General features: G+C 36.8%; 1 protein-coding gene across 1 annotated transcript; it reads right to left on the reverse strand.

The window, feature by feature from the left end:
* Positions 1-610: 610 nt before the first annotated feature.
* Positions 611-13,183, reverse strand: TDO2 (tryptophan 2,3-dioxygenase). The gene is made up of 12 exons (XM_065837349.2): positions 13,074-13,183; positions 12,598-12,703; positions 11,438-11,528; positions 10,514-10,584; positions 8,410-8,537; positions 6,510-6,696; positions 5,146-5,253; positions 4,119-4,230; positions 3,934-3,991; positions 3,330-3,409; positions 2,631-2,721; positions 611-1,399 (listed from the first exon to the last, which is right to left on the reverse strand). The coding sequence occupies exons 1-12, from the start codon at positions 13,106-13,108 to the stop codon at positions 1,246-1,248; spliced, it is 1,221 nt and encodes a 406-aa protein (XP_065693421.1). The 5' UTR covers positions 13,109-13,183; the 3' UTR covers positions 611-1,245.
* Between the last annotated feature and the right edge of the window lie 925 nt (positions 13,184-14,108).

Here is a 14,108-nt window from a genome sequence, read left to right on the forward strand (position 1 = left end):
AATAGTCTATTGTGAGTATTATAATTTTAGTCCTTCTACTTCTAAGTGTTAATATTTTAAATTAAAGGAAGACCAAGTGCTATGTTCTCACTATTTCATGTTCTGCTACTTACTGAGTTTACTGGCTGAAAACTTCAGATTAACAAGAGGGGAAGTCTTCTGTAGTCTTACAGTCTTCTGTAGTATGGCCTTCCCTTAGCAGTTTACAAACAACAATAGCACTCCTCTGTAACTGGAAAACAATAGCCAAAGGTCCTAATTGGCATTGATGAGAGTAATGTTGTTATAGTAGTATCAAAAACAGACGTTCCACCAGTGTTTTTGAGGTGGTACTACCAAGTATAAGTACCTAAAGTGCTAAGATAAAGAGCAACTCACCAGAAATTAAGGCCTACAGTGTATTTCCAAGGGAAGCATTTAAAAAGATGAGAATCCATCAATAAGAAGACAACACAGCTTTATCAATATTCTATGGCCAAATTTGCCTTGCTTTTATCATATATCCATTTTATCCTTATTTCAATGAAATTTTTAATAAAAAACACTTTAAACACCTGTCGTATTGTTGTTTGGACTTTATGCTTGCTTTAGAAGAAGACTTAACAAACTATGAGCTTTAATGCTGCTTTATTTGAAGTGCAAAGTAAGTACTTATTTATATCTGCTGTTCTTAACAGTATTTCTACAGAAGGGATTTACATTCACATGTAACATATAGCAACATGATTCTTGATGTATGTAAAAGTTCAAGCTACTTTGGTTTCTATAGATTCAGGACTTTTTCAAATCTAACCTTTGAAACTCTTAACCCAAAATTCATTTTGAAATTCCACTGGAGCTCAGAAACCAATATTCTTCTGAAGATGATGAGACTAATTACATCTTCAACTAGAAGTTGCCATTACACAAACAAATATAAAAATACGTACAAATAAGACCTGTTAATGATAATTCTGAGCAATCTTCTCTAGGTGTAGCTTTTAAGAAGCCAACTAAGAGTTAATTTGGTCATTGAGTTGAATTGGGGTATCATTTTAGTCTTAATGTAGGCTAACTCAATACAGATGATTTTTTTCCACAATTAAGTTTCTTCCATAAGCCAATCATTCTATTCACATAGCTGTCATACATAAATACATATTTACACACCCATACTCCATGAGAGCAGCTGTTGTATTTGAGGGGCAGCACCACTCAAGGTGAAAGCCCTGAAGTTCTTTGCAGCAACCAGTCTAGAAAGGCGGGCTAGTCAGAGTCGTCACTGCTAAAATAGGAGCTGTCGCAGTATTCTGCCGTGTAAAGGAATTTGTGAATGGTTGGATTCATCTTTGGTATCCAGTGTCTTGGCACTAGAAACGTTGAAAGATTGAACAAATCCACAAACACCTTGTATCTGTCACTGGAAGAGACAATCAGAACAATTAATACTGTGATAACATCATAGAAGGACAGAATTTCAAAATCCTTAGGAATCATTCCATATCTTCTATTTCTTTAATAAGGTTTCTGCACTAACTCTCCTCCTGAATACTCCAAAGCAAAAATCCAATCCTAACTGTTTCTAGGCTTTAGCAGATCAGATGTAAAAAGGAAATATGGTTGACGTAGTCACATCTTTCTTCTGAAAATGCAGAGTATGTAGGCTATAATCTCCTGACCTCCATTGTTGTGGTAGATACAAAGCAGAATTTAGGAAGAATGTTAACCTGGAATTAAGAATGAGAAGCCTTGCTGAAAAAAAAAAACCAAAATAAACAAAAAAAACCCAACATTGAACCTTTAGTCTTCAAATTCAATCTGTGTGCTTTCTCTTCCACCCTCTATTATGATGTTTGCGATGGGAATTGTTGCCCACAGCCATACATGGCAGTCACCAGCTACATACAGTTTCTCTTTGATAACAAACCTCAAAGAAGCTGCTCTTAGCAGAAGATTCTTTGAATAGCCTTGTGCTTTTTGACCTAAGTGTTGTTCGGGGCTGTCAGGACATAGCTGCAGTTAAAAGGCTTGAATTGTCTAATGAGCTGAATCCTCAAACTTTATATAAAAAAGTTCTACCCATTCAGAGAGTTCTGTGCTCAGGCCCCAACCATCCCTTTTAAGTTCCTTTTCTGCTTCATCCAACAGAAGGAAACGTTTCCGATTTTTGCTCTGCACAGCTTGAGAGTGTTAATTACTACCAGCTTCGAGAATATAATAAATCCTAAGCTGAAGTAGCTTAGGTTGTACAGTTAGAGGTCATGCTAAGGAATAAAGAAACTGTCATCACTTGGATAGTAGATGGGACTCACTTCCAGCCTGTATCACCTCATTAACTTGGACTAGCCTGCACACAAACGATACAATGCAGGATTAATATTATTGCTGTTACAGTCATGCGTAGATCCGTTGACTGAGAACTATAACTGGCACTTTGCGTCAGTGATCAAAAGGAGGTTTTTTTGCCCCAAAAGGCTCGGTGTTTATATATATCAACCTGGTAAGTAAAAGTACAACAGCCAGGAGGAAATTCTGGAATCCCAAAAGAGAAACAACAGCCCTTCAGCCTCCAGTGAGCTGCCTGAAATCTGTCTCCTGGCATTAAGAGTATCTACAAACTACATTAATTGAAGGCAACATATTAATCTTACCTCACTGTTGAGCGCAAATATTGGTAGCCTGAGGAGCCTCCGGTGCCAGCCTTGCTGCCAATCATTCTGTGCACCATGCAGACGTGGTTATCTTAGCAATGCAAAAAAAGGACAGGGCATATGTTCAGTGTTAAGTTATAACCAAAGGGTAACATCAAGGTGTATCACTGAAATATTATAAATCGTACAGAGATCTTTACAGAGATACAGAACAGGTAGGTCTTCAGCAATGCAGGAGTTAATTATGCCACTCTTCAGTCAACTAATATAAAATTATTGTTAATACAGAATGAATACACTAATTATACACAGTTATGCTCTGCTAATACAGAATTAATCCATTCATTTATGGATCTCTAGATATGGAAGAAGCAGAAGGAATGTTTGCATATGAAGAGCTGTCATGATGATGTTTTGGCAAACATCGAACAAATGTAGACCTGTCCCTGAAATGACATTGTTCACCTAACTTAAAGCATGTCATAGAAGTGTAGCTATAGCTATGTATGTAATGATCACAGAAGAAGCTGTTCATCTTTCCTCCTGGTTGAAGTACAAACACGAAAAAGTCATTCATAAAGGATGATGTCAGAAGCTCAGTTTTAAAACTCTGGGTACAACTTGTTTAAAAGAGGGTGAAACAGAACAGTTCAGTTGCATCTGAAAGAGAAAATGTCACAGTCCAAAAGGGAAACTTACATCTCCATTTGGTCATGAGTGCATCGATATCCATAAGGGAGGTAAGAAGCTGAAAGGGAACCTGAAAGCGAGGCTCCTCCCTTGAAAAATGAAAGAGAAGACAGTGAGATCTCTTATGAAACACTATTTTTCAAGTATTGCTTCACCAATGCATAACAATGACTTAATATATATTTTCGCTTAAATAGTATTGAAATGTCATTAGATATCCTAACACATGCTTCTGCCGTGTAAGTCTTGATCTCTGCCTTTTCCCTCATACTTGGAAAAATACTCTAAATCTTTCTAGGACACTTTGTAGAACAGTGTGAACCAGGCACTGGCTGGTTTCAGTCTGAAGAGCAACATCTGGTCAGACACAAACCAGCTGCCTGGAGAGGCCACGTAACATCCATCCTTGAAGATATTCAAAACTCAACTGGATATAGCCCTGAGCAGCCTGATCTGACCTTCCAGCTGGATCTAACTAATCTGGGTTTTCATGGAGGATTGGATTAGATTCCTTTCCAAGGCCTCTTCCAACCTAAATAAACCTGTGCTGCTGTCCTTAACCTTCACTGCTCCTCCTGCCAGTAATCATTAAAGATATAATTTTTAACATTACCTGTAGAAGTAGATCATCAAGGCACCCTTCAGTGCTTTATAAGACAATCGTCTTTCTCCTGCAAAATACAGGTGTCCTTACTTGTTACTGATTCTCCTGCAAATTTAATGCTATTATGCGATTATATGTATCAAGTATATAAAAAAAAAAAAAAGTGCATATTGACGTAGATTAATAAAATCTACCTTTACTAAGCAGGTGTTCATGGCGTTTTTCATCAAATAATGAAAGCAATACATCTTTCTGTTTCTGGAATTCAGATAATAAGTCATCTTTTTCTTCTGATTCTGGTTTGGCCTTTGATATTTAAAACAAAAACTTCTTTTAGAATTCAACAGGGCAAACAAAGCACTGGAATGATCCATGACGTAACTTCTATTTTAATCTTAAATACTCTAAGTTTACCTCTTAAACATAAGAACTGTATTTTCAAAAAGGATTGATGAGTCACTGACTCACTGTCCTTTAAAAAATACAGTTAACACAAAATGTACAATTAAATAGTTGTCAACACAATTCAGATGAATGAATGTTCAAACAAACTGGCAGCTTATCACTTATTTTGGTCTAGAGGCCTTAAAAGCACTTAAACTTCCTTTGTTTGAAATCTGATTGTTTATTTCAAGGCAAAAAAAAGGTATCCTTGCACAGCTATGGGTAAGAAAGTTGTAAATAAAAGAGTTAGATGAGTTTACAACTTTCTGAACAGATATTCTCAGGAAATCAATTTAATTCCTGTGGGGTTTTTTTTTCCATTAAAATGTAGTTAAAGCTACAGGTCTTACAATATTCAGGGATTTTCTTGTACTGATTTGCCAGTGTAATTGATTGTAAAATGATCACATAGCAACAAAATGCCACATACTGTTAAAAAATGGGCTGTTTATAGTGACACTCCATACTCACAGTTCAGGGGCCCAAACTTTGTGTTTACTGTGAACTGTAGATGCAAGTATCAACTAAAGGTGAAGTTAAAATTGATTTCAACCCTTCCATTGCTACTATCTATTTAGTTTTGCAATCAAAATCACCCATATATCACATTTTAAACTGTCTAAGGTGTCAAATTACAAGCTTGTATTTCCTTCTTGCAGACAGAGGCTGCTGAAGATTGAGTGGGAAACTGTGAGTGCGCCAAAAGTCAAATTTATGTCAGGATGTCATTTTGCCATCTGTCTTTGCTTATGGCTAGATAAAGAGTACACTATATACCTGCACCAAGGAAAATTCCTCTTCTAGACCTTTTAAAACATTCACTTCAAATTGTCCCCAGAAATCAAATCCTTCTGCCTCGAGTCCTGGAGTTCTTTCCAGCCATGCCTTTAATAATAATAACAATGTGTTCAAACATTAACAATGCAAGCACGTTACCCTAGAATTTCATGGTATAGCAACATAAATTGCACTGGTACAATTTTTCTGGTTTAATATCCCATAGAGCTTTTTATTGCTGGAGGAAGCACATCCACATAGAAGATTTCTACCTGCATAACGGTGCTGTGCAAACACACTCACAGGTTGCAGATTAAATAATCAGTGTCGGAAGACAAAAGCTGTTCCATTCTAGCAGTATCTTTAAAACCAACTCCCTCATAGATACAGAAAAACAGTCTTATCCCAGATATACAGGATCATTGTAAAGATACATCTCAGGAGGAAGATACAGTAGCATCTATGCAACCAGTTTTTGTCATGTCAGGCAGGCTGAATACTGATCAAGCAGTCTGTCATTAATTTACACCACAGTATGTGATGATACAAGACACAAATTTATTTGGCAGATAGCAAAGCGTTCTCTATGATTTCCTTTTAATAATGAGACTGAAATTAGAAAGGGAAAAAATTAGGAATCTTTATAGTCCAACTCCCTTTAGAGATCACTTAATTCAGCTCCTCATCTGAAAGATACAAGAGCATGAAGTATTAATCAATGAAGAAAAGCTAGAGAAATTTCTTATATATTCTACATCAGGTGTCATCAGGCAAATGGATAGGACTAATAAGAGTGGATGCTTTTATTGAGGTTTATACTGCATTATTCTCCAGAAAGTTATGTTAATTTTGTGTATGAAAATGACAAGGGAGTTAGACATATTACTGAGTCATTCATAACTCTAAAATGAAGTAATTCAATCAAGGTAAGCGATAATGAAACATTGGTTAAACATCTTTTCTCCTTTCCATTTTGCACTGTCATTTTTCCTTTAATTTTTGAATTCCCTAGTAACCATCACTAACAGTGAAAATACTTTTAGTTTTCTTCTAAAAAGGGTTCAGCGTCATGAAAAACAATGCAAATGAAACAGTACATTTGTATTCTTAGCTCATATTTCCGCAGTGCAATTTACTAGTTTAATGGACTTTTCAGACAAGAGGAAATGCTGTGAAAAATCAGGTGGTTTACTAATGACTAACTCTCTTTCATTGAAAATTCGGTAAAAATCCAAAACACAACTGACTAGGAAATTGCCAGCACTCTTGATTCTCTCAAGGAAGAAGAATTGGTCACTGACACCGATGAAGGACATTCTTGGGAAATGGGAAAACAAAGCAAGGTCTAAGACCGACATTGTTACCTCCACAAGTTGCAGTAGCGTAGGTTCTTGCTCTGATTTAAGCAGTAGTTCATAATCCTGTCCCTTGAAGTTATCACGATAATGCCTTCTGTTATAGGGGACTCTCAGACTTTGGGGAACACCAATTTTGTTCTCTAGCAAGCGAAACTGCAGGCTCTGGAAACCTGAGGCTGGGCTTAGGTAGTATCTTTGGGAACAGAAGAAAATAAGATACAAAAAAGTAGGATATTATTTCACAATTATGGGGTTCTCTGGCTCTCAAAAAATACAGATATTTCACATTTGAAGATATCAGCTAGATATCTGAGCATTTTTTACATGTTTGCAATTAAGAAAAAAGAAGCTATTTTAATGCAGCTACAACGTATGTATAAAATATTCTCATTTTCTAGCTACATATTGTTTATGCCTGCACAGATATGCACACACACGCTTGTGTTTGTACTGTATTTTAAAATAGCAGCATTATGTGTGTGACAAACAGGAAAAAACGTTAGTGCATATCCTTTCCTTCCCAGACAGAATAAGCAGCTTCACTCCAAATAGCTATTACAAAAATTTCCACATCATAAAAGTGCAAATGAGTGCATTTTAAATAGGCTTGTTATACAGAATAATTTCTATGTATACAATAACGTTCAGAAAAACATTTAGTGGGTTTTGTTTAAGGAATTCATTAATGGGATCCTTTCAGAGTTAAATCGCGTGACCATGCTGAAAAAAACACTATTAGTAAAAGTAATCTGAAATCCCACATCGCTAGATAATGGTACTGGCAGACCCCAAGCCTGACAGTGTTCAAGAAGAGACTGGACAACACCCTCAGACACATGGTATGAACTGTGGGGTTGTCACATGCAGCGACAGGAGTTGGACTCAATGATCCTTGTGGGTCCCTTCCAACTCAGGACATTCTATGGCAGAAACAGATCACTGATCTGATCTTATGTTTGTTTATCAAATGACAGTATGTTGTTGAAAAGCAGAAGCAGGGATGCATCAAAACAGATGATTAGCCCATGGATTTCATCTGCTGTAGCATAATGCTAGATGATACAGATGTTTCAAACTCCCAAGAGAAGCAAAATTGTAGTTTCATGTGTTCTTTAGTTACGTATCATTAAAAGATAGAAAGGAAAGGATACTAAAAAATGCAGGAGTGGATGGGAGGCTGGACCACACTGAGCTAATGAGCCAGATGGGTCAGGGACACAAGCAGAACAAGAACAGGAAGGTAGATGAGATGAAGCTGTCAGACAAGGTAGTGGAGTGGAAGGACCATGGAGGAGTGAGGCAAGCCAGGGGATACCAAAAAAAGTCTGGGCAGAAGGCAGAAGAGTTGCCACCCACTGGCTCAGCGACACATTGGGCAGGTACTGGAGAGCAGAAGTTATCAGGGAGAAAGAGACAGCAATGGTTCCTTTAGCCACTTGAAGCCTCCAGCACTGCAGACCCACTGAAAACATAAAGCAAGGAAACACTGCAATCCAAGACAGCTGAAATACCTGTTTGACAATCTACAGAGAGTGCATTTGTCTCACTCAAGCACTTCTATGATTTCCCATGGAACTCGCAGTGCTGTTTCAAATAAATTGGTAACAGAACTGTGAGCTGTTTCTATTGTTTCAGCTTCTTAGTTTAAAGCCAATCAGCAGCACCACACAAACATCAACAATTAACTTGTATTTCTTTGCAGAGGATGCTGGACTCACACTCAGGCTCAACTTCTGAATTGACCCTTGCACTCTAAAGTCATGGTTGCCTCTCAAGGGTGTGCTCTCACTTTGCTGGATGGTGCAGGTAACTACAGGCTGCCTGGGCACATGCGAAATTGGCAATCAGTTCTAAGGATGGGAATGATCAGCTCACGGCTTACTGTGGAGGAGTAGTAAGTATTTACCTGAAATCAAAGAAGTCCAATGCAGTCATAGTTTCCAAAACTGAGAACTGTTCCACAAGTAATTTCAGAATCATTGAAATTCTGTTCATTCGAGTAATAACCTTCAGCATGTTCCTCTCATCTCTTACCTGTAGAAAAAAATAAAGATTGTAACCAGACAGAACGCTGTTCTCTGTATATTCTGCCTCTTTATCTCAGGTCTCTTAACTGTTGTACATCACTATAGCTCCCAAGTCCTTTCACAACATGACATCCACAGCAGCAGCAGAATCTCATATTGAACAGAGAGTCCTGTTTTTAACTGGAAAACAAACCTATAATTTTCAAAGACTGAAATCTGTTTTTATCTGACTGATGATACATTACAACTAGGCTAAATATATAGGATTTTTTTTCTTCTCTACATTTCTGACTGAAATAGAAGTCACCACAAGAAATCAAATTCTAGATCAAAATACTTTATATCATTATCATGTCCAATGATTACAATATGATTTTCAAAGATAGATAATGTAATATATTATGCTTTCTATTATAATCACTTATTTGATAATTTATGTTATTGTGAAGGAACAAGTAATAAGGCAGGTGTGGAAAGCACTTAAAAGTTCAGAAACAGAATAATCTGAGAGATACATCAGCAAAGCATGTCTAAAAATGTTAATAAGACGTGCATCAGCAAACAGAGATGACTACATCTGGCAGGAAGCAGAAAATATTAAATACAAAACAGAAGTTCTCTTCTGGATAAGATGAACACTTTGCCTACAGCTTTAATGGGATCAAGTTTCCCTCTAAGACCAGGGCACACAACCGGGAAGTGCCAAACTACAAAAATGACAGATTATAACCATTTCCTTAATTATCTTGCTGTCCACTTAACCTTAACACTGACATTTCATATTCTGATTATAAGCAAAGTTTCATTTTTCACAAAAATAAATAATGAAAAATTATTCTGCTAAAGAAATTATTTTGATCGGTTATAATTTGATATAATGTTCAACTAAAAAGTCAACAAAATCATTAATGTGGAGGACAAATAACATCTTAATTGGGCATTATGATAAAAAGGTTCCTTCTTTCAGTCTGGTCTAGTTTCAAATTTTCTTCATATACACATACTGATGATGTTATTCAAGGTATTTCTCAAATAACATGCAGTCAGCCTTATTCTGTGGATGTCATAGAATCATTTTGGTTGGAAGAGACCCTCATGATCACTGAGTCCAACCATAACCTAACTCTGGCACTAAGCCATGTTCCTAAGAACCTCATCTATATGTCTTTTAAATACCTCCAGTGATGGTGACTCCACCACTTCCCTGGGCAGCCTTTTCCAGTGACTGATAACCCTTGCAGTGAGGAATTTTCTCCTAATATCCAATCTAAACCTCCCCTGGTGCAACTTGAGGCCATTTCCTCTCGTCCCATCACTTGTTATTTGGGAGAAGAGGCCAACACCCTCCACGTCATATCAGGTCAGGAGTTTTCCTTTGTTATCTGTTGTTATGAGACATATTTAGCTTTAAGTGTTCAGAGATGTTCAAACTTCAGAAAATCTCATACTATTGTACACTGTCATTTATTATTGCTCTTCTGTTTGATTTCTTAATACTTAATTACTGATGAGAGTCTTCCTTTCATATAGCAGATATTGGATGGAAGAATATAGTCTGCAGACTTCAAAAATTTGAACAAAGGGAGAAGTGACATTTCAACATAAAAATACCTGCTAGCCCTTTGGTTTTCAGTTTTGCCTCTGAGCATGCTTATTCTGAGGTAGAATATTCCCAAGTTAAGTTTCAGCAGTCATCCAGTACTAGTAGGAGAACGTGAGAGCATTTTGGCCAATCGAATTGGTCTTGGAGAGTGATCTATGCAAAAGGCAGACTTCAGGAGGGAAAGAGATTTTGCAGATCAACTATCTGCACTATCAGGATATAAGAGCCACTCAGCCAAATTTCATTGGGGTTTTTTCATGCTGTTTTTATAAAAGAGCATGTGTTGCTTTAGTAATCGCAAATATATCAGGCTGGAAGGCAGGAGCCAAGAGAAAGAGAGGGCTGAATTTTCCCAAAATTAATGTTTGTTCTTAACTTACGTGGCCATTTTGAAAGATCACTCGCACAGAGTCCATTTCCCACAGAATCTGCTTAAACCAAAGTTCATAAGCTACAACAAGAAAGGCATTGTTAACGTTAACTTCAACATTACTTTTTTTTTTCATAACACTGAAGAAGTAAAATTCTTTCATTTTGATTTGAAATGAATAGTCTACATTTACACTGCTGTGTACACAAAGAGGCTGATACACAAACGTATTGCCTGTTGCAATGTGGTGTACGTTATGTAAACTGTTATATGAAATAATCTAGCATCAAGAATGTTAAAAGATTTTTTTTTTAGGCATGTTATAACACATCAGGTATTTAACATACAGAATGTTCATTACAAGAGGGGAAAAATAGAAAATCTAGATCTGATACTCCAGTAAAAGCTAACTCCAGAACTGCTTACATTTTTAATGTCATCTACATGTTTCCTATCAATAACAGGAAAAATTCACCATGTCAGTGCCTGCAAAACACGTGGATATTAGCAGTTAGGGAGCACCTAACAAGTATGCAGGCTTCTGGAGACCCTCTAGGTGGTTAAAACTGGACTGAAGTTCCAGAGAACGCAGAAGCCAGCACACAAAATTTGCCTACAATAAACTTTATAGCGGCCTTTATTAGTCAGACAGGGATGAATTTCACTACCTTAATTTCTCTAGAAATGGAACCAACCAAATTTCGGTTTGCCAAATCCAAAAGTTATATTTATGGCTTCTTAGGCACAGAGCTGATTACAATCTTACAAATTATATAGGGATATATATGTGAATATTAACATAAATAAAGACAGAGCAATTGTAGTGATTGTGTCTAAAATGAAAACAAATTGTGTACTGCACATTTCAGCATTAAATAACACACTGTGGCAAAAGCACTGGTCAGCCACCACTGAACTCCTCCCAACCACTTGCCTTGATGTGTCACAATGAAAAGATGCTCATCATGGATTTTTTTTCCTTTCTTCTCACTCTGAAGTTCTTGAGCATTCAATATTTTGTTCAGCTTAAAAATAAAGATAAGACTGTTCTGTAAAGTTCTTAATTCTGCTATTAGTAATGGTATTCCTACAGTGTAGAACTAATATTTAAGGATAATATTAAATATATCTATATATAGGCCTCACATTCCAGGTTGTATGAGAAGTTAGGCTAAATGGTCTCAGGTGTCAAACTTATTTTTAATTTTTAAAAAATCTTGCCTAAGTTGGTATAAGTATTTCAACTAGTAAAGCTCAGAAAATAATTTTTAAAGTATTTTTAATCATTTACCAAAAAAAAAAAAAAAAGAGAGAGAGAGACAGAGAGAGGAAGCAAAATATCAAGCACATTTTTCCATATCTTATATTAATGCTGTCATTGTTTAGGGAAAACAGAGATCCGATAGTTAAACTCTCTGTAATCATGCAATAACATATCTGCACAAGAGCTCTGATTTGAGACTGTACTAGTTATTTCAGTTCTGGCATTACTGATTTTTTTACTGAGTCAAATTCACAATCTCATCATTCTTGCTTTAAAAGAAATCTGTGCAAGATTCCATCTAATATGTCAACAAATTAGACTTCTGTTCACAAGTACAGAGTAATTCTGCTCATTTCAGTTCCTGCTGTCCAAAAAAAAAGAAGGAAATGTCTGATTCTTTTCTTACTTCTGCCAGTTAAATTTTACTTATTTTAAAATTCTTTTTAGTTGTGGGCTTTTTTATTCATTATTTTTGTACTCCCAATTTCTGCAATGTATTTTTCCAGCGCGGGCTTCCATGCAATAATTCAGGGAAATTGCACACAGCCTTACTGACATGGAATAATTGCCAAGTGGTGACTGTCAGGCCAAAGAAAGACTTTCCTGGTGCACCGCTTCACAATTTAGATATACCAACACAAATTAATTCCCTGTGAAACTCCCAAAATAGCCAGCTTGCCTGCAGTTTGAGAAGCCATCCCACAGTCCACCTCCGACCCTCCCAGCGGAGACTAGCACCTGTCTTAATGACTGCCAGAAGAGTCAGTCACAGGTCCTGGCTCAAGTCTTAAAAGTAACCAGAGCAGTACACATGAAATCCTTGAACTTACCTGTAGGTAATCTCCATAGACAAGTCCACCTTTGCTGGCTTTATTTATCCCTTCTTGTGATTTGTCTTCTTTTTCATCTTCCAAAGATAGCTTGTTAAAATTAAATCTAAGAAAATAATTAGGTAAATATGGAAACTATTCAATTAAATAACTATGAATATACCTGCCTTTTCACTAACAGATGCATCTAAAATTGAAACAATGCTTTGTTTTGAGAAGATGAATCACTGAAACAGGCTTTTGACAAAAACAGTACACCTGAAATATCTCTTGTCACTGTAACAGCTGGTAGCATTACATCTAATTCATCAAATAACAAGTGCTTGACAAGTCCCTGTACAATCCCTTTTCCTTCAGCAATCACTACAGCTGTCTGTCGATAATCATTAATTCCTTTCTGAGCTTACATATTTTACATTAACAAAATATCATTTGAACTGATGTTATGAAGCAAAACACAGGGATGAGGGACTCACGGGTAGTTGTTCCCCGCGAAGGGGCACCCGCTCATGATTCCAGGATCCAAACTCGCCAAGCTGTGCACCAGGGAATATACTCTGTTACTGTTCCCAAATCCACTGCAGCCACTCTATATGTAACCTTAGCTCACCGCCTAGGCCAGCCCCCAAATTCTCCTCCTTAGCCCTCAGCCCATCCCCGCTATTCAGTAATTACAGAAACTATCGCAGCACAAAGGTCAGTAATTTCATGTTGTGTTTGCTCTCCAGGATTTTTTTTTTTTTTTTGGTCAGTCAAAACAGGAATGGCTGGCATACGTGCTTTGTCCTATGAAAAACACTTTTTGTAGTTTTTACTGCAAGATTTCCATCAGTTGCTTCTTTGAGGATCAACACTGGTGTAAGGGGTAAGTGAATGAGAGGTCTGTTTGTGAGAAAAAGGCAATATTTAATAAATTCAGGAATTGTTAAAGCAGGTTTGTAACTTGCAGCCCTCTGTATCAAAAGATACTTTTAAGTTTAAGAGCTGAAACATATGGAAGAGGAAAGGGAGGGAAAACATATTTATATGGAAGATTGAATAATGCTTGTAATGGATCTCAAGTAATAGACATACTTTCAAAAAAATGCACAAAGGTTAAGTAAAAAAAATAAAAATAATCAGGTACATCTCATGCTATTTTTCCAGAGGTTTAATTCATGAAAATTCCTTAATTTTATTTCCTCACACAGAAGTTTTACTCTCGTTTGTTGACAAATGTTACCCAATTCTGTTTGATCATCAGCTTAACACACAATGAAGTAACATGTAACCAGTGTGTGCTTCTTTCCTGCCTGCCAGCATTTTCTGAAAAAAAAAAAAAAAAAAAGTTAAAGCTCAGTTTTACTGCAAACAAAGCTCCAGGGCCCCTGTGACCCCAAACCATTTGCTGTCTGCAAGGCTTCCACTGTTTGATGGTGTCTGTGTAGTGGTTTTGGCTGTTCCAGCCACTTAAGAATAGTTGCCTCATAAAAATGTCATTTGTACTTCATGGGGGATGGGACACACACTCT

Source organism: Patagioenas fasciata, chromosome 4, assembly GCF_037038585.1.
Source record: "Patagioenas fasciata isolate bPatFas1 chromosome 4, bPatFas1.hap1, whole genome shotgun sequence".
NCBI classification, from domain to species: Eukaryota; Metazoa; Chordata; class Aves; order Columbiformes; family Columbidae; genus Patagioenas; species Patagioenas fasciata.